We start from the raw sequence: 24,008 nt of genomic DNA on the forward strand, positions 1-24,008 counted from the left end.
GGGACGAGACCAGGGGCAGAAAGTCTTTTTTTAAAAAATTAATTAATTAATTATTTTTGGCTGCGTTGGGTCTTCATTGCTGCACGCAGGCTTTCTCTAGTTGCGGCGAGCGGGGGCTACTCTTTGTTACGGCGTGCAGGCTTCTCATTGTGGTGGCTTCTCTTGTTGTGGAGCACGGGCTCTTGGTGCACAGGCTTCAGTAGTTGTGCACACGGGCTCAGTAGCTGTGGCTCACGGGCTCTAGAGTGCAGGCTCAGTAGTTGTGGCGCACGAGCTTAGTTGCTCTGCAGCATGTGGGATCTTCCCGGACCAGGGATCGAAACCGTGTCCCCTGCACTGGCAGGCGGATTCCCAACCATTGAGCCACCAGGGAAGCCTGGCAGAAAGTCTTTCTGAAGATGTTCTAATGAGACATGTGAATCTGTTGTAGGACAAGGGCAGTGAGACTGAAGAGGAATGAAAAGATTTTAAGGAAGCGATAGGAGTAGAACCCAGAGTACGTGACTGTTGTCTGAATGTGGAGCAAGGGCGGATCTGATTTCTGATTTAGATGTTCAGTGATGGGATGGATGCAGAAAAGCCGGGAGAGGGAAGGGAAGTTTTCTGAAGGCTTTGTGGCGATGCCCTGCTGAAAATGCAGAGCTAGTGTTCTTATATATACGTAAGACATACGCATATTTTATTGTTGGATATTTTTCTTTGTTTTGAAAATGAAAGTTAGAAGTTTACTGTTCTTCTCTGTATATACCTCTAGCACAAGTTACTACATATGCAGAAAAAATACAGCTTTTGTATTTGGTTATAAGTAGCTGTCAGATTACACATAGAGTAAGCAGCGGGCTTTGGATAAAGCTGGAACTCCTCGGCCCGCTTGTTAGAAATTGAGAGCTGTCGGGATGGCAGGTGAGGAGGGGGCGAGGACTGGGCCAGAAATGGGAGGCAGCCGGTGTCCCAGCTGCCACTGCAGGGATGCCTGATGAGGGGATGAACCTGGCCATCGGATGAGGTCATTGGAAACCTTTCTTGAGAGGAGCTTTGAAGAATGGGGTTATGGGTGAGAGAACGGTGCTTGCTGTTGAATCATCCAAACAAATGCCTTTGTAAACCGAAGCAATGCGTTAAGTGAGAGAAGTTTCAAAAGGGTTTGCTGACAGAGTTGATCGATAGGCCGTCTTCATCCAGGTAATGGATTATTTTTTTACTCCTAGGCAAGAGCCCTTTGAGATAAACCACTCTTTGCCAGACTGACCTTATCCTGAGGCTCACCTCAGGTACTTGTTAAGCTATCGTCTCCCAACCCTGTTCTGGGGAGGGGACCTGTGAACCTTTACTGTTTTTTTTTTTTTTTTTTTTTTTTTTTTGCGATACGCGGGCCTCTCACTGCTGTGGCCTCTCCCGTTGCGGAGCACAGGCTCCGGACGCGCAGGCTCAGCGGCCACGGCTCACGGGGCCCAGCCGCTCCGCGGCATGTGGGATCTTCCCGGACCGGGGCACGAACCCGCGTCCCCTGCATCGGCAGGCGGACTCTCAACCCCTGCGCCACCAGGGAAAGCCCTACCTTTACTGGTTTTTAACAAGCACTCCAGATTATTTTGATAATCAGGCAAATTTGAGTTATGCTGAGCTGAGTGAAATAGTCCTGTTTTACCCATGAAAAAGCAATTCGAATGGAGCCGTGAGCAGAACAAGAGCAGAGCCATGGGGCTGGGCACACAGGGCTGACTTCAAAGCTCTGATTCTTACCACAGGAAATGCTGCTTCTGCAGTTCCTTTGATCTTTAAATAAGTTAAGAGTTTTTCATCTTGTTCATAGAAACCTCCAAATAGGGCGAGTGGATCGTGGGGAGATAAAGGTCTCCCTGTTTTTTGGTGGGGGGCGGTGGCAGGCTCATTATTCAGCTCTCACTGATGTTTGTTCTAAATGCCATATCTTATTGCCACCTCTGACTGCCCTGCATACACCCCGAGGACTTTGTTTTTCAGCAGTCTGTCTCCTTGATGCTTTTCTCTCCAAGAATGTGATAAGGTCTGACAGTCTAAATCGTTACGTATCTCCTTGGCCGAGTGGTGCTGCCCAGTTCCAGACACGGCAGAGGGGGAAACTCCCTTCCAGAGACGTGTTTGGGACAGAGCCCATAACTTGTAACAGAGGAGAATGAAGAATGTTTTTTTTGGTACCTGACAGGGTTTGTTATGGGAGTTTCTGTTATTCCCATTAAGAGAGGTGAAAAGAATTAAGGATGCGCCATTCAAATCAAAGAACCAGATTATATTAAATATCAATAGCAGTTAAGAGGGTGATGTACTTAATTGTTCCTGCCCACGTGTTTGTCTTTCTTTCAATTATTGCTAGAATTCACACATATTCTCTAAATATAGTAGTTCATCATCTGAAAATATCTTGTTTATTTTAAAAAGCAGAATCTTTGACTCAGTTCAACGCACCTCACATTATAGGTTTTCAGTGATAGTTAGATATTAAACTCCAAATTACTTATTAAAATGTGTTTTATATATACATAAGACATGTGCATACTTTATTGTTGGGTTTTTCTTTGTTTTGAAAATGAAAGTTAAAATTTTACCATTTTTCTCTGTATAAACCTCGAGCACAAATAACTACACATTCAGAAAAAGTGTAGCTTTTTCGTTGTTGTTGTTAACAGTGGAATGCCTAGCATGAGTAAATGAACAACATTGGTTCTGAATTTTAATAAATAGCATCTGAAGTGTTCCAATGGTCTCCTTAATTCTTCATGGGTTACACTTTTTTTTTTTTTTTTTTTTTTTTTTTGGGTACGGGGGCCTCTCACTTTTGTGGCCTCTCCCGTTGCGGAGCACAGGCTCCGGATGCGCAGGCTCAGCAGCCACGGCTCACGGGCCCAGCCGCTTCGCAGCATGTGGGATCTTCCCGGACCGGGGCACGACCCCGTGTCCCCTGCATCGGCAGGCGGACTCTCAACCACTGCACCACCAGGGAAGCCCCATGGGTTACACTTTGCATATACTAAGTTTTGTCTCAATTAGAGGGTTTTTCATTCTGCCATTTATTTATGGTTAATGATTATTGAACAGAAAAATTGGATCTTTCTGCAGTAGGACTAGGAAAGAGTTGACTTGGCTCCGAACCCTTGATCTCTAACTGAATTAGAGTCTATTGCTTTTATTTGTAAATTGACACATCTAAGGTATGAGGTTTTTCTTTGGAAATTTTATTGAAGTGTAGTTGGTATACAATGCTATATTAATTTCTTCTGTATACCAAAATGACTCAGATGTGTGTGTGTACATATATATATGTATATGTACACACACGTATGTATTCTTTTCATATTCTTTTCCATTCTGGCTTGTCAGGTATGAATTTTTTTATACCTTCATCATAACATAATTTTTGGGCTCATATTCTCCTCATCCAACTCCCATTAGATCTCTTGAGAATGCAGGGTAATGCATGGGGAAAGGAGTTGAGTTGTTACTTTTCTTTTGTTGTGTTATTGAAAATTACTAGTTTGTAGTGTGGCAAAAAATCTTTATTTTCACAGTTGAGACTGAGTTACCATTTGAAAAATTCAAAGTGAGAATTAGTGTATAGTTGGGGAACTAAATTAACACTTTTATTCACTTGATAAGTGTATTCATTTGCTAAACAATTAAGTTCTTTGAAAGGTTTCACATGAGTGTACTTGAACTGGTTTGTCTTAATCGGCTTGTAGCTTTGAATTTGTATGTATTGTATATGAAGTAGGATAGATAAAAGTTACATTTTATAAGCTGAACAAGGAACATAACTATATGTGCTTGGAATTTGCATGGTCTTTCAGAAGCAGACAGGTATACCTAACAAATTCCTAGAACAATTATTCAACAAACCCTTTCATTCCACAAATATTTATTGAGAGCTTGTTGTGTATCTGGGGTATATGTTCCAGGATGCAAAGGAACAGTAGCTGCAAAGTCCCTGAGGAAAAATCATGCATGATGTGTTTGAGGAATTGGGGGTATCAGTCTGGGGATATTGATTTTGGTTACGTGCACTTTGAGAAGCCTGTAGGACAATCTGAATCTGGCAGGCAGTGGGACTTCCCTGGTGGCACAGTGGTTAAGAATCTGCCTGTCAATGCAGGGGACATGGGTTCGAGCCCTGGTCCGTGAAGATCCCACATGCTGTGGAGCAGCTAAGCCCGTGCGCCACAACTACTGAGCCCACGTGCCACAACTACTGAAGCCCATGCGCCTAGAGCCCGTGCTCCACAACAAGAGAAGCCACCGCAATGAGAAGCCTGCGCACTGCAACTAAGAGTAGCCCCCGCTTGCCACAAATAGAGAAAGCCCGCGTGCAGCAACGAAGACCCAACACAGCCAAAAATAAAGAAATAAAATAAATAAATTTATTAGGAAAAAAGCATAGATGATATTTTCATCTATGAGACCACCAAAGAAAAGTACGTATAGGTAGAGAATATTTTCAGAGATAGGAGAGGTGAGGAGGGACCAGGAAATGAAACTGAGACAAGGAAGCATAGAACTAAGAACAAATAATCAGGAGAAGATGGTGCCCTGGAAGCCGCGTGAAGAGTGGTTGATAGAGGATAAACAACAAGGTCCTACTGTAGAGCACAGGGAACTATATTCAGTATCCTGCAGTAAACCATATTGGAAAAGAATATGAAAAAGAACATACACAGACACACGTGTATGTATAACTGAATCACTTTGGTGTACGCCAGAGACTAACACAACACTGTAAATCAACTGTACTTAAATTAAAAAAAAAAAACTTAGGGGCTTCCCTGGTGGCGCAGTGGTTGAGAGTCCGCCTGCCGTTGCAGGGGACACGGGTTCGGGCCCCGGGCCCGGAGGCACTGTGCTGTGCTGAGCATCCTCATTTAATGCAGTGTGATCCTGTGAGAGAGCACTGATGACCCCATTCAGCGGATGAGGAAATGGGGGCTCAGAGCAGGTAGAACATTTGCCTTAGTGCGACTACTTGAGCAGTGCCAAACCAGGATTCAAACCACCTGGCCTGACTCCTCATTCAATAATCTTTCAACAGTATCACTCGGTTCACCCAGAAAAGACCCCTTTGATAATCCCTAAATGAATCACTGAATCTACACTCCTAGACCAACACTTCAATTCTGAAGGGAAATATCTCCTCCTGGTTTCCCACTCCCTGTGGGCTACCATGTGGAATTGGAATTTAGTAGGGTCTTAACATCATTTCTGACATTGTTTGTCAAAGGATGGAGAAGCCCTTGGTACGTGAGAATGGCTGGTACTTCAGCATCAGACAGACCAGAGTTCAAACCTTGGTTCCACCATTTTCTAGCTACATGACACCGGGCACAAACGTGGACCCTGCTCAAACTTTCATTTTCTCACCTATATAACAGGGATGATTCCCACTTAGAAAGGTGCTTATAAGACGAATACTGACAGACAGATACAGAGAGAGAAAGACAAATATTGTATGATCTCCCTTATATGTGGAATCTTAAAAAAAAAAAGAAAAGGAAAGAAAGAAACCAAACTCATAAAAAAGAGATCAGATGTGTGGTTACCAGAGGTGGTGGGGGGGAGGGGGAATGGGGTGAAGGTGGTCAAAAGGTACAGACTTCCAGTTATAAGGTGCATGAGTACTAGAGATGTAACGCACACAGCATGATCCATATAATTAACACTGCTGTATAGTGTATGTGAAAGCTGTCAGGAGAGTAAATCCTAAGACTTCTCATCCTGAGTCAAAAAAACACATTTTTTTTCCTTTTTAAAAATCTATTTGAGATGATGGATGTTAACTAAGCTTGTGGTAATTGTTTCACGATATAGGTAAGTCAAGTCATTCTGCTGTACACCTGAAACTTATTCAGTGCTGTATGTCAATTACATCTCAGTAAAACTGGAAAAAAAAAAAAAAAAAAAAAAAACCTAAGTGAAAAATCATCAATAAAGTAGAAAAAAAAAGAGTAGTTGATGGAGAGCAGAAGTAACTGATCACATGCCGCTGGATGGTCAAGTGAATGGGATTTGTCAGTGTGAAGGTCAGTGGTGAGTACCACAGGAGCCTGTCCGTGAAGGGGTGGAGGGAAGAACTTGACTAGAAATAGTTCAGCACAGAAAGGGGGAGAGGATTTGGAGACTCAGACTACATAACAACTCTTTCAAGGAATTTTGTTCCAGAGGGGGCCGAGAAATGGATTGGAAGCTGGAGCGGGGAGAATGGATCATTATATTTAATCTGGTTTGGTTTTTAAGTTGGGGGATATAATGGCAGGTTTGAAGACTGAGAGGAATGCTGTGGTGGAGGGGGAATAATTGATGGGAGAGCAAGAGGAGAGGTTTTTGAGGAGTGAGTCCCTATGTATGCACAGGGAGATACCTATTGCCTAAGGGGAGTGTTGGTAGTGGATGGAGTCCTGGACAATTCACCTGCAGTAAGAGGAGGGGAGGTAGATTTCATGGGTCCAGGTGCTGTTACATGGAGAGATGGGATGGTGGGATCTCTTTTGATTATTTCTGTTTTCCTTAGTAAGCACCTATCTAGGAAGCATAGTCCCTGAGATGCATGAGCTTGGAAGAGCTAGGGTAGGAAGTTTGAGGGCAAAGGCAAAATGAAATAGTTAACCTGGGACAGTGGGAGAGTGGATAGACTAGGGAAATGTGTTATGATTGTGGAGCATCTTTCGAGCCCTTTAGATGTTGATGGTCATTAGTGGAGTGACACCAGTCAGCATGGTTATATTTTTCTTCAACCGCACAGATGCAAGATTGAGCGAAGGCAGAAAGTTTCATTGAACCAGGGTTGGAGTTCTGCTAGTTCAGTGTGAGATATAAGAGAGCGGGTACGGAGTTGAGGGCGTGAGCAAGGGAGTGCTTAAAATGATGGACTATGGGAACTTCCCTGGTGGTCCAGCGGTTAACACTCCGGGTTTCCACTGCAGGGGGCATGAGTTCGATCCCTGGTCGGGGAACTAAGATCCCGCATGATGCACGGTGCAGCCAAAAAGTTAAAAAAAAAAAAAAGGAAGGACTATGGAATTTAAACTGGATAAGAAAGAAGTGAAGGCATAATGGTAGTCAAGTTCAGGGGAACAGTGGTAGGATCAATGGCTGATAGGGTTCTGGTGGGGTCAGAGTTTTTTTGGAGTCAAGGAAGGAGAGAAGGTGAGCTGGAAAAGAGGGCTTGGTGACTGGGGTTGGAATGCTTGAAATTTCAGTGGGGCAGGGAAGTTGTGATTGGTAATGACGAGGGCTTAGGGACTGAGGCGAGGTAGGTAGATAATGAAAACCCACAGAACATGTTAATAGTAACAGTGAACCAGGAGCCAGAATTCTCAAGGGATGGGGCTAGTGACCCAAGGGTCAGTAGACAATTATCAGGAGGAGTAACGGATGGAATGACTGAACCTGAGGATTTTTAGAGAGGAGAGAAAGTAAATAGTTCAGAAATGGTAGCGTGGCGCAAGGAGTGTGCCTACACCATTACTGGGCCTGGTAAGGGTTATGGAGAAGAAAATTCTCATAGCTTCTGAAGCAGTGTGCTCAGGGAGAGCGAGGTTTCTGTCAGAGCAAGGAAGTAAGTGAACATTCAGGGGACGCTGTTTCAGGGCGAAGGCTTTAGGAGGTGGGGAAATGGAAGAGGACAGAGCAGGGCATGTCGAATTCCATGTGGGGATTAGAGTGTGGGAAGGGGGCGGTGACCTCGGAGACGGGGGCTTTTCATCAGTGGAACAAACCCATAAAGGGCATAGTGCAGTTGTCTTGGAGGGCTCAAGGCAGAGAGTGGCGGAAAGGCTACAAGTGTCGTGAGGAGGTGCTCACCCCCTTACAGATAGAGGCCTGGGGAGAGGCTGGTTCCTTTTGAGTGTATGTCTTCGATATCTTTTTAACTCTGTCCTATTAATTTTTAAATTTACAGATCCTTAGTGATTATCAGCACTTTAGATGGCCGAATTGCTGCCTTGGATCCTGAGAACCATGGTCAAAAGCAGTGGGATTTGGACGTGGGATCCGGTTCCTTGGTGTCATCCAGCCTTAGCAAACCGGAGGTGAGAATTTTCTGTTATATGTTGACTGGAAAACTTAGTTAAGATCATCAATTGCTGCTATTAGGAGTAGGTATTTGCTTAGAGAGCTGTGGCTCAGGGTCCGATTGCCTAAGTGTAGGGCATGTCTGTGTCTGACAAGCTATGTCCCCTTGGGGCATTTACTTAGCTTTTCTATTCCTCAGTTTCCCTCCTGTAAAATGAGGTGGGTAATGTCACCTACTTCTTAGGATTGTTTTGGGCATGGAATGAGTTAATTATATAAATGAGTAATTGAGGATACTATCTGCTATATCAGTAAATCTCATTATCTGAGCTCTAACATGATCATAATTTCTTCTTCCTATTATCATCATCATCATCATCATCATCATCACAGGGTCCCTAGATATCATAAAACAAATATAAATAACTGTGTTTTAATAGTTAGGAATGCATGCTGCAAAATCCCGTAAATTATTCACTACATTTTCCCTCAGTTGTACATCCTAATTGTAAACATAATTCATCTGAAGTCTTCTTGGCGTGTAATTTTAGACAAAATGGATTATTTGCAAAAAAAAGAGACCTTACTTCCAAAACTACTTTGACATATGACTCCAAAAACTTGGGCAGGTGACTTAGCCCCTCAGAGCTTTAGTGTCACCATCAGTAAAGTAAGGACACTGCCCACCTTGATGAGGGGCAGGTTGGGGGCTGTGTTTATTTATTTATTTTTAATTAATTAATTTATTTATTTTTGGCTGTGTTGGGTCTTCGTTGCTACGCACAGGCTTTCTCTAGTTGTGGCGAGCGGGGACCACTCTTCGCTGCGGTGCACGGGCTTCTCATTGCAGTGGCCTCTCTTTGTTGTGGAGCACGGGCTCTAGGCACGCGGGCTCCAGAGCGCAGGCTCAGTATTTGTGGCACACGGGCTTAGCTGCTCTGCGGCCGGTGGGATCTTCCCGGACCAGGGCTCGAACCCGTGTCCCCTGCGTTGGCAGGCGGATTCTTAACTACTGCGCCACCAGGGAAGCCCGGGGCTGTGTTTAAATGAGGGAATTCTAGACTCCCTTCATTTAAACACAGCCCCCAACCTGACCTTTTGTCTAGACTCTAATAGATTAAATCTCTCTCCTTTTCTGGAGCTTTACCTCTTGTTTAAATCATTTAAAATAAGTCCCTCTTTTGAGTTACGACTGCTGACGTGGAAGCAGTCACCTGTTTTCCAGAATACCCTCAGCCTTCTACCTTGTCCCTATGGGATACTCCCTAGGGTACTCTTTTTTTTTTTCCCTTTCATCATCAATTTTTCCCTTTCAAAAAGCTTCTTAGCTGGTATCAAGTTTGGAAAAGACAAAACCTAACATGAGGGGCTTGAGAATGACCTGGTTAGTGGTGAAGAAATTTTCTGATGGGAAAACTGCTCCCAGTGACCCTGCTGCTCTCTAGAAAATCCAGCCTGGATTCCTTTCTGGGGCACCCGGGCAGGTACTTAGGGCGATGGCACTGCCTAGCCTCCACACTCGCTGTGTGCTAAGCCTTGACTAGACTTTCAGAGTGCCTGTTGCTTACCGGACAGTATACCGGAAACATCTGTTGAGAATCGTGAACTTGTGAATTATTAATATAAATAACACTTTGATTGTAAATTGCCTTAAAAAGTTTGAATTGGATGTCATAGTCAAATGAATTACTACTCAGACCTGAATATTCATTTATTTGTGTCCTCCTGAGATTATGCTTGGGTATGCACATTGTGCTTTATTTTCAAACTAGACATGAAAGGTGATGAGGAAAATCAGAAGATTGTAAGCTGTTTACATCTGAGGTAACATTATAGTGTGTTGTAGTGGTGCAAAGCATGTGTGTTTCTATAAACTAAAATACACACTCTCACAAAAACATAAATTGCATGATATGACAAGTAGTCGTAATAACCTGAGTGCCATTGAGCGTGTTTAAATTATACTAGTCGAGCTTGAAGATTTTCTTACAATAGCAATTATATTAGCTGTTTTTTAAACTACAGTTGAATATTCTCAGCATACCCAGTCCTTACCATTTTCTGTGGTTTGTTAGGGCTCCTCTTGTTTTAAGTATCCTTATTCCCACTCACCCCAACCCTTGATCCTTTGGGTAGAATGCTTTGAATGTTGAATTGCAAGCATATTTTAAAAGTTCGTGTCACCTTTACACAATAAATGAAAAGCTCACTGACCACTTTGCATTTCAGGCAAAGAATTCTGAGACCTCTTTGCATTATCTAGGTTTTAATTTCCTACTTTACACACAAAAAATTTTACTAGATCACTACTGCCCTAAGTTCTTGGGACCATTTCTTGAGATTGTGTGTTTACTGTGTAGATATGCTAATGACAGCATTGTTCCCAGAGCTGTAATATACACACAATGTACTTTACACACGGTGTAACCCTCACAGCCATCCTCCTGAGGTTGATATGCTGGTGTCATTTTACAGAAGAGAAATACGAAGCTCAGAGAAGTTATTTGCTTTAAGCCACAGACCGACTACATGGTAGAGCTGGGATTAAACCAGGCTTGCTTGACTGTACTCCACTCCACCTGCTCTGGAGCTCTTTCTGCATCTTGTATGTTCCTCCCCTTTACAACTCAGGCTGTTCATCCAGTACAGTGGATCTCAAACTTTATGGTTTCAGGACCCTTTACATTCTTAAAAATTACGAAGAGATCCAAAGAGCTTTCTTCCCCATGGGTTATATCTATCTAAACTTAAGCCATATTAAAAATTAAAACAGGGCTTCCCTGGTGGCGCAGTGGTTGAGAGTCCGCCTGCCGATGCAGGGGACACGGGTTCGTGTCCCGGTCCGGGAAGATCCCACATGCTGCAGAGCGGCTGGGCCCGTGAGCCATGGCCACAGAGCCTGCGCTTGCGGAGCCTGTGCTCTTCAACGGGAGAGGCCACAACAGTGAGAGGCCTGCGTACCGCAAAAAAAAAAAAAAAAAAAAAAAAAAGAACCCCATTGCATTGCACATAACATAAATAATATATTTTTTATGAAGAATAAGTGGGGACTTCCTTGGTGGTCCAGTGGTTAAGAATTCACCTTACAGTGTAGGGAGTGTGGGTTCGATCTCTGGTCAGGGAGCTAAGATCCCACATGCCTTGGGGCCAAAAAACCAGAACAGAAGCAATATTGTAACAAATTCAATGAAGACTTTAAAAATGGTCCACATCAAAAAATCTTTAGAAAAAAAAGAAAGAAAAAGTGTATTTCCCCAAAAAATAATTTAATGAGAAAAGTGGCATTGTTTTATATTTTTGCAAATCTCTTTAATTTCCAGTTTAATAGAAGACAACTTGATTTTCCTATATGCTTCTGCGTTCGATGTGTTGCATTGTTGTTTCGGTTGAACTGTGTGAAGAATAAAATCCATATGTAGGTGGAGAAAGGGAGTATTTTAGTAGCCTTTTCAGTTGATTGTGATCATTCTTTTTTGGTTCTACATGAGAACAAGTGGAAGTTTCTGAAAGGTTAGTTGCACCGCGGAATCTGAAACCATATCAGTGAACTGTTGTACTCTGTACCAGTAACATCCATTGGTCTGTCTTGCCTTTTACTCCTGCATGATTTTCTAACATCATTTGGAAAATATTGATTCATTGAGTTACACAGATCTTCCAAATGTTGACATATTTCCTTATAGACTATTTTGTAAACTCAAATTTTTTACTGTCACCACTGATCTCATCAGAAAAGTCTTCCAGTACTGCGAAGCTGTCAAGCTCACATGGGTAGATACAGCTATTCCAAAATTCTAATTTTCGCTTGAAAACTTGGATTTTATCATTAACACAGTCAGTTGTTTTCCTTGAAGTGAGAGGTTCACTTTATTTTTGAGAAAACATCTGCCAAATACCCAAGTCTCATCACCGTAGCTTTTCTCTCAATTTTTCAAGTAAAAATGGAGCTTTGTGAGCAATGCCACTAGTTTCAGCTCAAAACTCGGTCACACGAGTGCTTTTCCTCAAAACATGCTTCAGTTTGTGGCAGAAGTCCTTAATGCACATCTCCTGGTTAGTCAGGCAGGATAGTAAAAATATATGTACTCAGGTCACAGTTTAATGAAATTAACTTTTATTGTTTCATCAGAACATTCTCGAGTGAAACTTTTTTCTTCTTTTTTTTTTGCTGTGAGTGTGTGACAGTGAAGATGCGAGGACTATGAGTCTGTTACCTTATTCATGCTTTAGTCACCGTTGCTTTTATACCATCAATGCAAATAGCACCCCAGGGAAAGGCAAATAGCACCTTCTTATGAAAACCATTTGACCCTCTGCACCTCAAACAGAATCCACAAACCACATTTTGAGAACGACTGATCTAGTATATAATAGAAATATCACCATTATGAGAGTATTCGTAAGGTTATAAACATTAACAAGGAGAGAGGACTGTATTTCGAGCTTGGGTCACCTGTTATTCAGCAAGGTGTGTATCGCTCAGTATCTAAAAGTTATGTTCAGAAGCTGGACAAAACACCACCAAAAGAGGAACAAAAACTGCTTGAAATGCCCCGGATTGGATGCAATACCCTTCTAAATGCATCTGATAGACAATTTTATGATGGTCCCTAACTTTTTGGGAGAAATAGTTAATTTTCTCTGTCTGAAGCTCAGCGTTTGCTAGGACAGGTAGTGTGCAGAGGAGAGCTGGGTACAGCAGGCAGGAACTGGTGGGGAGATGTAACAGGAACCGCCCAGGTGACAATTGGAGGCTCCGTTTGGAGACTCCTCTATTAGAATGTCAGTTTCTCCACCCTTTCATCAAGAGTGGTACAAAGATGAAACTAATTAAACTCAGAAGGCCAGGGAAGATGTATTCTCTGTGCAGTGATTCTTAAAGTGACTTATCTAATGAGAAGCTGAAGGCTAAAGGATTTGATAGACTGTATAATAATTTTTAAGTTGTTAATGATAGAGGAATTGGTTATGGATCACATGTACTTTTGCTAGAATAATAAAGTAAAAGCATCACAGGAGCTTTGTAGGCCGCGTGGTGTGGAGGAGGCACTGGGATTCAGAGGCTTCAGTTCTAGTCATGATGCTGCTGTTAACTGGCTGTGTGACCCGGCTAATTATTTCAGTAGAGCTTTAATTTCCTTCTCTGTAAAATTATGGATTGGACTAAATTTCTTCTTGTTTTTTAAAATTTTTTGGCTGCGCTGTGCAGCATGTGGGATCTTAGTTCCTTGACCAGGGATCGAACCCACGCCCCCTACAGCGGAAGCACGGAGTTTTAATCACTGGACCACCAGGGACTAAATTTCTAAAGGTTGTCCTAACTTCAGGACTCGGGTACCATCAAACACGTGAAACACCCATATAAATTATCTAGAGGAATTTTTTAACTTCCCCTTTTACTGCATTTAAGGATTCTTTTAAAAATGGCACAAATCCATTACCATTAGGTACATATCTCATTGCCTCTCAGCCTGCTTTCATGATGTCCATAACCTTTTCTGATCAAAAAGCATATAAAATAGTTTATTATTTTGCTTTAGTCATGTTTTGATTATGTTAAGGAAAAAATAAGTTCCCAAAAGATAAGAGAGATTGACAGTACCATTATGCATCGTATGCCGCAAGAAGGTTGAGGTGCCATGGGACACAGATCTGACTTGCCACTCTTTCCTCTTGACTAGGTATTTATAAGCTTCCTCAAAAGAATACTGATATAAACCAAGCTAAAACTGTGTGTGTGTGTGTGTGTGTGTGTGCGTGTGTGTGTGCGTGTGCGTGTGTGTTAGAGTAAATGATGAACCTAAGGTTTACTCTGCTACCTTTAACATGTGCCCCTAGGTTCTAAATCTAATACTTTTGATCATAGCTAAGAATTTTGTTGTTAATTTTCAGAGGACCACCTGAGGTAAAATCTGATTTGCTTCCCACTGTTAATTTATATGCAGATTCAGCCTTGAAAAAGCACTAAGGAGATTTGGCAGTGGTTCCTCATTGATTGTCTTAAAATTCTGTTTTGTGACATACTAGCATAGTTTTTCTTTGGGGTCTCTGGGTGGCATTTGTTTGTTTGTTTGTTTTGTTTTTGCGGTGCGCGGGCCTTTCACCGTTGTGGCCTCTCCCGTCGCGGAGCACAGGCTCCGGACGCGCAGTCTCAGCGGCCATGGCTCACGGGCCCAGGCGCTCCGCGGCACGCGGGATCCTCCCGGACCGGGGCACGAAGCCGCGTCCCCTGCATCGGCAGGCGGACTCTCAACCACTGCGCCACCAGGGAAGCCCTCTGGGTGGCATTTGGATCACAGTTGACCAAATCTAAGTAGACATAATATCCTTGAACTGTCTACTTCTCTGTGTTTTGGAACACATTTATAACTACAAAGACCTTCCTTATCTGTATTTAGAATGCATATTATAATTGTGTATATATAACTAGTCTGTCCTTAGACAATACCTTTACCTTTTCCTTATTTAGAGATACCATATTTGTTTTTTGTTTCAGTTTTCTGTTAAAATGTCCTTCCCCCCCCCCCCCTTAAAAAGAACAAACAACTCTCTTATAAGTCTATAGTTAGAGTTTGGGGTTTTGTTTTATTTTATTTTAGGCATGTTTCTCCCCAAGGGACACACCGCCTTTCTGTTTCAGACAGGTGCAGAAACAGACAACTATGATGCTGAAGCTTTCCAGCCTGCGCACTGCAGAGTCAGACTGCAGTCATGAAGAAGGGCCTTCATAGGTTGGGGGGATCTTTTGAAAAGAGTACATTTGTAATGGCTACTTGATTTGTTCACCAAGGGTCCATTAGTAGACCGTTTTGAGTATTGCTTTATTAAAAGAGGATCTGTAATCCGTTTTAAAGATAGTCTATACTGAAAGATGTCTGGTCGTTTGGCAGTTTTTCATCTGTACATAAACTAGCACAATTTGAGCCTTAGATGAGCACCATCTAAGATGGTGGTTTATTTGGAAAAGTCACTGTCAATCACGGAGCAAGCCAATATTTAAATAATTGCTTAGGTTAATTGCTTTTCTTTTAATTATAGAAATGAAACAGTTTTTTGATTTAATTTTGTTTTATTAATCCCTTAGCATGGCTGAAAACAGTGCTGTGAACTAAATCGATTTATTCCAGCACACATGTTGCCAAGTGAGAAATTGATTTGACTCTGTTTTGTAGGAAATTGACTTCTTGTGCCCATTATTTATCTCCTTTATGAATGAATAGTAATCTAAGTGAAGGCAAAGATAGGTACTTAAATCTGTATTTTTCACGGTGAATGCAAAAAGTATACTTCAGAAATTAACCTGGTTGTTTTCCTGGAGGTATTTTGTTTTGTAGGTTGACTATAGGTTAAGGAAAGAAAGAATGAAATAATAATTATCTACTTGGTATCTCACTGCTCTTGGTCAATAATTCACAGTCTTCAATGATCGTAAATACCAACTCACTTCAGGATTTCTTTTTTCTTCTGCATTTTCTTTCTTTTTCTTTTTTTTTAACCTACATTTCCTTTTGGGCATGTCACATGGGATGCCTTCTTCGACTAATATCCACATCTACTGAAAGATCTCATAATCCCTAACATTTAGATCACGTAACTAGTTGTAAACCATGATGCCTCCTCCTTGGTCTTTGAGGTATGATTCCTGGGAACGCTTTACTTTCAGCAGATAAGCTTCCTTTACTTTCCCCGTCATGGTAATTTCAATGTTTTCCTTGAAATCTAGGGAAATGTTTAAAAAATTGTTTCCTCGACACAACAATGTTGGAACATCTTTTTTTTTTTTCTCATAAAGTCACAAATAGTCAATTTTGTCAACTAGTAGTCTGGTCAGTTGCTTATTTTACTTTAAGAGTTACCATTTTGTGTTCGATATATAGTGCAACATTTCTGAAGAACTAAAATATACAAAAATATGCCTGTTAATTTCTCTTTAATATTGTTTATCTTTTTGGCCAATAAAGTACTTTATGAACCTTCAGAACTTCTGTATTCAAAGGAGAATTTTAGGGCTGATAGAGATTTCTGGTGAGTCAAAGACTGGTCACAGTTTGATGTATTTAATTCTTATATCAAACTCATCTTTATATAGTTTTAAGACTTTGTTTTTAGATGGGTGTTGTGAATTCAGGTTTGGGAAAGAGATACAGTTGGCTCTTGGACAACTTTGGGGACAGGTGTGCCAACCCTTCATGCAGTGGAAGATCCTACATAACTTCTCTGTGGGCCTCTGTATCCACGGTTCCGTGTTTGCAAATTCAACCGTGGATCGTGGAGTACTGGAGTATGTACTTAGTGACAAAAATTCACTTGTAAGTGGATTCATGCAGTGCAAACGCACATTCAAGGGCCAACTGTTACTGACATGGCATAATTAAGCTTTCTGCTCTCTCCTTGAATTTACTTTTGGAGTGACTATTTGAATTCTAAAAGCTTTTTTGCAATATGTGAAATTTAGTGTTAACGAACCATAGTCATTTCTGAAGTTTCCTTATTGAGAATCAAAGAACGCTCATGATGAATTTATAGATAGTCAGATTAAGAGTTTGTATTTTCGTTTTTAACATTTTTCTTTAACAAGTGTGTGTATATATGCACTCACACACGAATTACCTTAGAGGTTCAAAATAGCAGCCCTGGATCATTACATCTACTTAACAGGTATTGCTTGACTAGCACTTTATAGTTTGCAAAGTGACATCAAATCCATTCTTATTTATTCCTTAACATAGCCTTATAAAATACTCTTATTAACACCCATTTTCCAGATGAGAAAATTGGGGCTCAAAATGGTTCAGAGGTTTGTCTGATGTAGTAAAACGGAGACTCAACCCTGGATCCTTGTGCTTATTTCTTGCCCCCTTTCCAATATTTCATGCCTTTTGAAATACCTCAATACTTACCAATGTGTTTGCATTTTCTGTTCTCATCATTATAATTCTTAATGTGCTCTATCAGGAATAATCACTCAGAGACCTCACATAGAGAGCAGACTTCAGCATGGCGTTCAGCACATTGTGAGCACTTAACTGCTTCTTAACGCTAGTGGGAGACTCAGAGGTACTTGAACTTACCACATCCAAAACTGAACTGGTCTTGAAGTGGGCAGGGGATCCTGCAGGGCTGTGCGCTGGGGTACAGCAATGCCCAGGACAGATGAGATCCTTGCCATCGTGGAACTTACATGACCCTCTGTGGAGCCAGATGGGGAGCCGGATATGAAATGATTATAGTGTCAGTATCATAATTGAGTCGTGGTAACTGTCACAAGGACAGGTAGAACTAAGAGAGACTTAGCAAAGATACCTGACCTCCCAAGCTGGGAAGTCAGAGAAGCCTTCTCAGAAGAAATTATGTTTACGACTGAGATCCTATGAGGAGAAAGAGCTGCAAGAAGTGGGGAGAGAGGCTGGGAAGGACTGCTCTGGGAGAGGAAACAGCTGGCATCAAGGCCTTGCAGCAGGAATGATCAATCTGGAAGAAAGCAGGTGAATCCCTAAAATCCTTCTAAAATCAATCTCTCCTGTAGTCTACTGACTACGTATATAGTCAGTCAGTCTCGACTGACCGTAGATATATAGTCAGTCTCGACTGACCGTAGATATATAGTCAGTCTCGACTGACCGTAGAGAATGGGCTGGAAGAGGAAGAGGAGCAGAAGTGGGGAGACTAGTTAAGAGACCAGGTCTAGTACAGATGGGGATGCTAAGGTGACCAGGGAAGTGAGGGAAGTGAAGTGATGGATTGAAGAGAAGTTTAAGGAGGGACGTCTTAGTGAAAAGACCAAAGGAGGAATTAGTAGTAAATTAAGAACAGGTGGGGGAATTAATTCTCTGGCAGTCCAGTGGTTAGGACTCCATGCTTTCAGTGCCGAGGGCCCGGGTTCAATCCCTGGTCAGGCAACTAAGATCCCACAAGCCGCTGGTGCGGCCAAAAAAATATAAATAAATAAAAATAAAAGTGTCCTCCGAGACTGCTCCCCGGCCCCTTAAAAAAAAAAAGAAAAAAGAAAAGGAACAGGTGTAGAGAGGGAGAAAATAAATTTGTTTAGATGTGGTGAGTGCCGAGTGACCTTGACCTTGAGTGACCTTAACAGAGATGTTAAGAAAGCCTGTGCATATGTGGGTCTGGTGCTCTCAGAGGAAAAGTCTGGGCTGAAGAGAAAAGTTAGAAATGTTAGTGTCCTGGGAACTGAGAGGAGCAATCACCTGGAAGGAGAGTAGGGTGAGAAGATGACCTCCAGCCAAACTTTCAGAATCCCTAACATTAAGAAAAGAATTTTTTAGAAGGATATTTATTTATCTATCTATCTGTCTGTTTATTTATTTATTTATGGCTGCGTTGGTTCTTGGTTGCCGCACGGGCTTTCTCTAGTTGTGGTGAGCGGGGCTACTCTTCGTTGCGGTGCGCGGGCTTCTCATTGCGGTGTCTTCTCTTGCCGCAGAGCACGGGCTCTAGGTGCACGGGCTTAGTTGCTCCGCGGCATGTGGGATCTTCCCGGATCAGGGCTCGAACCCATGTCTCCTGCATTGGCAGGTGGATTCTTGACCACTGCACCACCAGGGACGTTCCTCCCTAACATTTTAAAATTCAGGTAGAGAGTGATGAGTCAGAGAGAGAAGAAAGGGTTTCAAGGAGAGATTGGCTTTAGTAGGATTTTAGGGATTTCCCTGCTTTCTTCCACATTTCCCCAATGGTTAGTCGGTGTGAATTCTTTATAAATATTTTCTAAATATAGATACTTCACAATGCAGATGCCTCATTAAGAACCCTGTGATTCATCAAAGTCTCATTGAAAGTCTTACAGCAAAAGAAAATGTTAAAAACCCTTTCTGTTTTGACTCTGGAAGAATTGAGGGGGACAGGGGAAGGAGTGAGAAAAGCAGGAGGCCTGTGGATCCCCAGAGTGGTAGAAACGGTCATTGGTAGTTTAGGGATCAGAAGACATACCTTTTCAAAAAGCTGTGGAGAGTGCTTTTGAGGATCCAGTGCAGTAAGTTAATTTGAGGCATTTTGTAAAAGAGTAGAGTGTCAGTTTTTGTCCAAGGTCACATTAGTGAGTGGCTGGTGGAGTCAGGGACCCAGCGATGGGGCTGGATGAGCCGCAGTCACCTCCCCGTGGACACGTTTCCATTTCATACGTTGGGTGCCTGCTGTTGCCTCGCCCTACCTCGGTTTCCAAAACAGCCAGCATGGCAAGGAAAGTAATTGTTCTGGGCAAAGGGGATTTCCAGATATCAAAAAAAAGTCCACAATTTAACACTTTCAATGAAATGTTTTTCATGTATTTTACATCTTCCCAATCTTGGTGACTTTTATCTTTTAGCAAATTCCTGAGGTCATCATTGGAAGCATCATTTGTTGTATTATACCATAGGTGCTTGGAGTTCCTGAGGTAGGACAGAGAAAGGTGTCCCTTTCATGAGTACTCTAGAGTAGTTGGTTTTTTTCCATCCTTTTCCCAGATAGTCTCTCTCCATTTTTCCTTATCTCTGTCTCATGAATCTGCATCTTTCCACATGCTTTTTCACTCTGTTTCTTCCCCCTTCCTCCCTTTTAACTCTTACTGCTGCTGAGCTTGTACCTGGGACTTGGCTTTTATAACCGTCAGGGCCAGCGTGATCCTTTTCCCTCTTTCTTGGTTAGGGTACACACTGGATACAACTTTGTGGATTTGAAAGTGTTTAATGTGAGTCACTACTTGAGAAAGATGCTAGTGTATACAAATCCAGCTTCCACAGCCAAATGAGGAAAGTTCTTCATAGAAAAATTCTAGCTAATAAATGTGGAAAGAATGATAGAATTAGAAGTCATTATTTTATTATTTTACTGATACTAGTAGATCATCAGTTGATACTAAAATGGGGAAAAGTTGGTGGGACACTTTAAAATGGAGGGGTCAGGCTGACGCCCTTAAATCCACTGATTAATAGTAACAAATACGACAACTCAGGGGTTGGCAAACTCTTCCTGTAAAGGGCTAGATAGTAAGTATCTTGGGCTTTGCGGGCCATACGGTCTCTGTAGTTGTAGTGGGAAAGCAGTCATAGACAGTACAGAAATGAATGAGCATGCCTGTGTTCCAATAAAACTTTGCTTACAGAAACACGCACTGGGTCAGATCTGGCCCGTGAGCTGTCGTTTGCTGACCTCTGTTATAATAGGACGTATATAGCACCACCTGTGACGTAGTCTTGTCCAAAAAAATCAAACCTGCATCAGATCAGAGCTCCAGTCCTAATTACACTCTTTTAGAAAATACAGGGAATAAAGGAACAAGTTAAGTGACATACAAAATCCAAACTGTGGGATATTCTGTAGGGTGAATAATCTGGTTTCTCAAGTAAATCAATGCACGGAAAAAAGGAGTGAAAGGGGCCCTTATAGGAGGAAAAAAGAATCAGATATAATATGTGGAGTTTAAGTTCCTTGTTGAAGCAAACCGATGATATAGTATGTCTTGCAATATCAGGGAAATTTGAATATCAGATGATTTTAAGGAATTACTCTTAATTCTGTTAGATGTAACATTGGCCTGGTAGTTGCTTCTCAGCAATGAATACTGAAGTATGTATAGGTGAAATGACATGATGCCTGTGATTGACTTTAAAATACTCTCATTAACAAATATATGTAGTGGATGGGTAGAGAGTAGCAAAATGTCGATGATTGTTGAAACTGGGTGACAGATACATGGGGGTTTATTATATTCGTCTCTTTACATTTTATGTTTCAAAACTTTCATATTAAGTTAAAATAAAGTTGAATATACCCCCAAAAGTGTATGTGTGGTGGGAGGTTGCGGATGGCTGGGTGGGGAGATAGTTGCATAGAAAAAGAAGGAAGAACTGAATGAAAATATATTTTTGCGTATTAGAAGAATTTTGGGTTTTATTGCTGGTTATATTCATTTTAGTAGTAGCACTTCCTTTATTTTCTCAGTTGAAGTTCCTTCTGCCACTTGAAAATAGAGTTCTTACCTCACATTCTGATTTCAAATAGAGTCCTTGATTACATGTGCCACTGGTATTCATTATGCCAGTTAGAGATTGTTCAGAAATGGTAATTGAATTACTTTACTAAACTGCTTTGTGATGGCGTGGTTAAAGACCTTGATTGGATCTTAGGTACCGAGTTTGCCAGCTGATTTGGCAAACCTTTTATTTTGAAATTATTAACAGGGAAAAACAAATAGAGGAAAAAACCCCAAAAAGCAAGCATTTGTATTTTTAAAAATGACTGAAGTGGGAAGCAAGTCACATAATTAGTTTGAGATGCAGAGCAGCGAATCAGAACAAAGAGCTGCTTCCAGAGGCAAATCAGTGGAATGGGAAAATGCATCACCATAACCTACATTTTTTTATACCAAGAGATTTGCAGTTGACTCTCCGGGTGAGTCATTCCTATGCTGGGAGGGTGAGGTAATGCTCTTCTGAGGGGTGATGTCATCTCTCTACCTGAACTGCAGGCATATATCTCTTCTTGAGGCTCTCAAGGAAAAAAACACCATCTGCTTTCACAGATGCAGCCTGAAAGACTTCACAACGGTTGGTGCAGAGGTTAGCAGCCGTGGGTATGAGTCATAAGCAGCCAATTAGTGAAGAGCAGCTATTTACAAGTGAACTTTAAAATCACAGTCCAGGAATATGACATGATTGAGTATTGAATCATAATGGTTTTTTGTTTTGGGTTTTGCAGTCTTCTTTTAAAATAAGGCAGTTTTTCTCAACATGGTCAATCACCTGAAATCTTCTTGGTTGTTTAAGCCATATTTTTAATTGCAAATAAGTTTGCTTTCTTTTACATTTGGAAGCAATGATGAATTTTAGCTCCTATTTGTTTGATGGATTTTCTGGTTTGTTTTTTTGTTGGGGGGATTGGGGGCGGTTGCACTTAGAAGCCATTGTGTTCCCTAAGGACCTGCTCCTTCTTTAGGGGAAAAGAAGTTGTTTAATGGAAAAGGAAACAAGTAAAAATAAATGTTATTTGTTCACTAGAGACCCACTAACCCCTCTTCCTCTTTCTTGTAGTGACGCACACCTGCTCTCCCTATTTGTACTCAACCAGTAGTACTGTTGACATTACCAGACAATACCTATTTTTAAATTTTATCACAATTTGAATTTATTTTTCTAGTAAATGGAATAGAGAATACCTAACATAATATGGAAGTTAGAGAACAGTAAACACTTGATTTTCTAACTGATATGTAACTTAAAGTGGGAGGTCACATTGGCTAAATACTACAATACTGTTACTGTAGGGTATATAAACTATGACCTAAATCTGTTCTTAATGACAACCTCAAGTTGGACATGCTACAAAAGATAAAAATAAAAAGTTTTAATTTTTGAAAATATAATCTTTTATTTGTTGTTATCAAGAAATATAAGAGGGCTTCCCTGGTGGTGCAGTGGTTGAGAGTCCGCCTGCTGATGCAGGGCACACGGGTTCGTGCCCCGGTCCGGGAAGATCCCACATGCCGCGGAGCGGCTGGGCCCGTGAGCCATGACCACTGAGCCTGCGCGTCCGGAGCCCGCGCTCCGCAACGGGATAGGCCACAGCAGTGAGAGGCCCGCGTACCACAAAAAAAGAAAAAAAAAAAGAAAGAAAGAAATATAAGAAAGCAAAGAATAAAATAGTAATGTTAAAATTCTAAGATAATATGAGGTTGGTATACATATGTATGTATGGTATACATACATACTGATGTCATTTGGGAGCTTACTAAAAATCAAATTTTTTAAAATAAAAGTAGTAGTTGGAGATCTTTAAATATCCAGAATTATGATGAGCCTCCAGTTTAATGGTCTAGCCTTCTGAGTTTAATTACAGAGCCCCTTCAAGGCTCTTGAGTATCTTTCTTTTCTTTTTAACCTCTTATTTGGAAATAATTTCACACTACAAAAAGTTGCACTCTTTTTGGTATGAAAAAAGCCCAACCCTTATATACCCAGATTTATCTGCTCAAAACGTGTTTGCTTTATCATTTGAGTTGTGTCTCTCTCTCTCTTATCTCCAAAACCCCCATACATACTCTTTTTTTTCTTGAAACATCTAAAGATAAATATCCATTGTAGCCCTTTACTCCTAAGTGCTTCAGTGTGCATTTCCTAATAAAAATAGGAAATTTCTCTATTCTCTTACATAATCACAGTACAGTTATCAACTTCATAAATTTATATTGACACTTTACCGTCCATATTCCAGTTTCATCAGTTGACCTAAATAATGTCTTTTATAGCATTCTCCACTCCCAGTACAGCATCTGGTCTAGTGTCAGGTAATACGTTTACTTGTTACATTAACCTCTTTTAATCTGGATTTTTTTCCCCACAGACTTTATCTTGTATGATGTTGACTTTTTTTTTAAACATCTTTATTGGAGTATAATTGCTTTATGATGCTGTGTTAGTTTCTGCTGTATAACATAGTGAATCAGCTGTATGTATATATATATCCCCATATCCCTTCCCCCTTGAGCCTCCCTCCCACCCTCCCTATCCCACCCCTCTAGGTCGTCACAAAGCACCGAGCTGATATCCCTGTGCTATGTGGCTGCTTCCCACTAGCTAGCTATTTTACATTTGGTAGTGTATATAGGGACATTGACATTTTTGAAGAATATAGTCTCTCTGATCTTTTACTGATATTTAAAAAAAAATAGAACTTTCCTCATTTTGTGCTTGTCTGATGTTTCCCGGTGATTAGATCCGGGCTGTGTATGCTTGGCTCAGAACGCTGCATGGCTGGTGTTGCATCCTCTCTCAGGGTATCATGTCTGTCACTCATCTGACCATCCAGTCAAGGTATTGTCTGAATTCTCCAGTATATAATGACTGTTTCTGTTTTATTTTTCTTAACTTCTTGTAACTAATAAGCTGTCTGTGGGAAGATACTTTTTTTTTTTTTTTGTGGTACGCGGGCCTCTCACTGTTGTGGCCTCTCCCGTTGCGGAGTACAGGCTCCGGACGTGC

General features: G+C 41.4%; 1 protein-coding gene across 2 annotated transcripts in view; it reads left to right on the forward strand.

Moving 5' to 3' along the window:
• EIF2AK3 (eukaryotic translation initiation factor 2 alpha kinase 3) overlaps positions 1–24,008 on the forward strand; it is a 71,171-nt gene that overhangs the window by 8,490 nt on the left and 38,673 nt on the right. The window contains exons 2-3 of one of the 2 annotated variants that reach the window (XM_007466723.1): positions 7,269–7,277; positions 7,922–8,051. In XM_007466723.1, the coding sequence (XP_007466785.1) occupies positions 7,269–7,277; positions 7,922–8,051 (139 nt within the window). The remainder of the gene's footprint in view (positions 1–7,268; positions 7,278–7,921; positions 8,052–24,008) is intronic. The other variant, XM_007466722.1, reaches the window with a different exon arrangement.

Source organism: Lipotes vexillifer, unplaced genomic scaffold (assembly GCF_000442215.2).
Source record: "Lipotes vexillifer unplaced genomic scaffold, Lipotes_vexillifer_v1.1 scaffold1158, whole genome shotgun sequence".
NCBI lineage: Eukaryota > Metazoa > Chordata > Mammalia > Artiodactyla > Lipotidae > Lipotes > Lipotes vexillifer.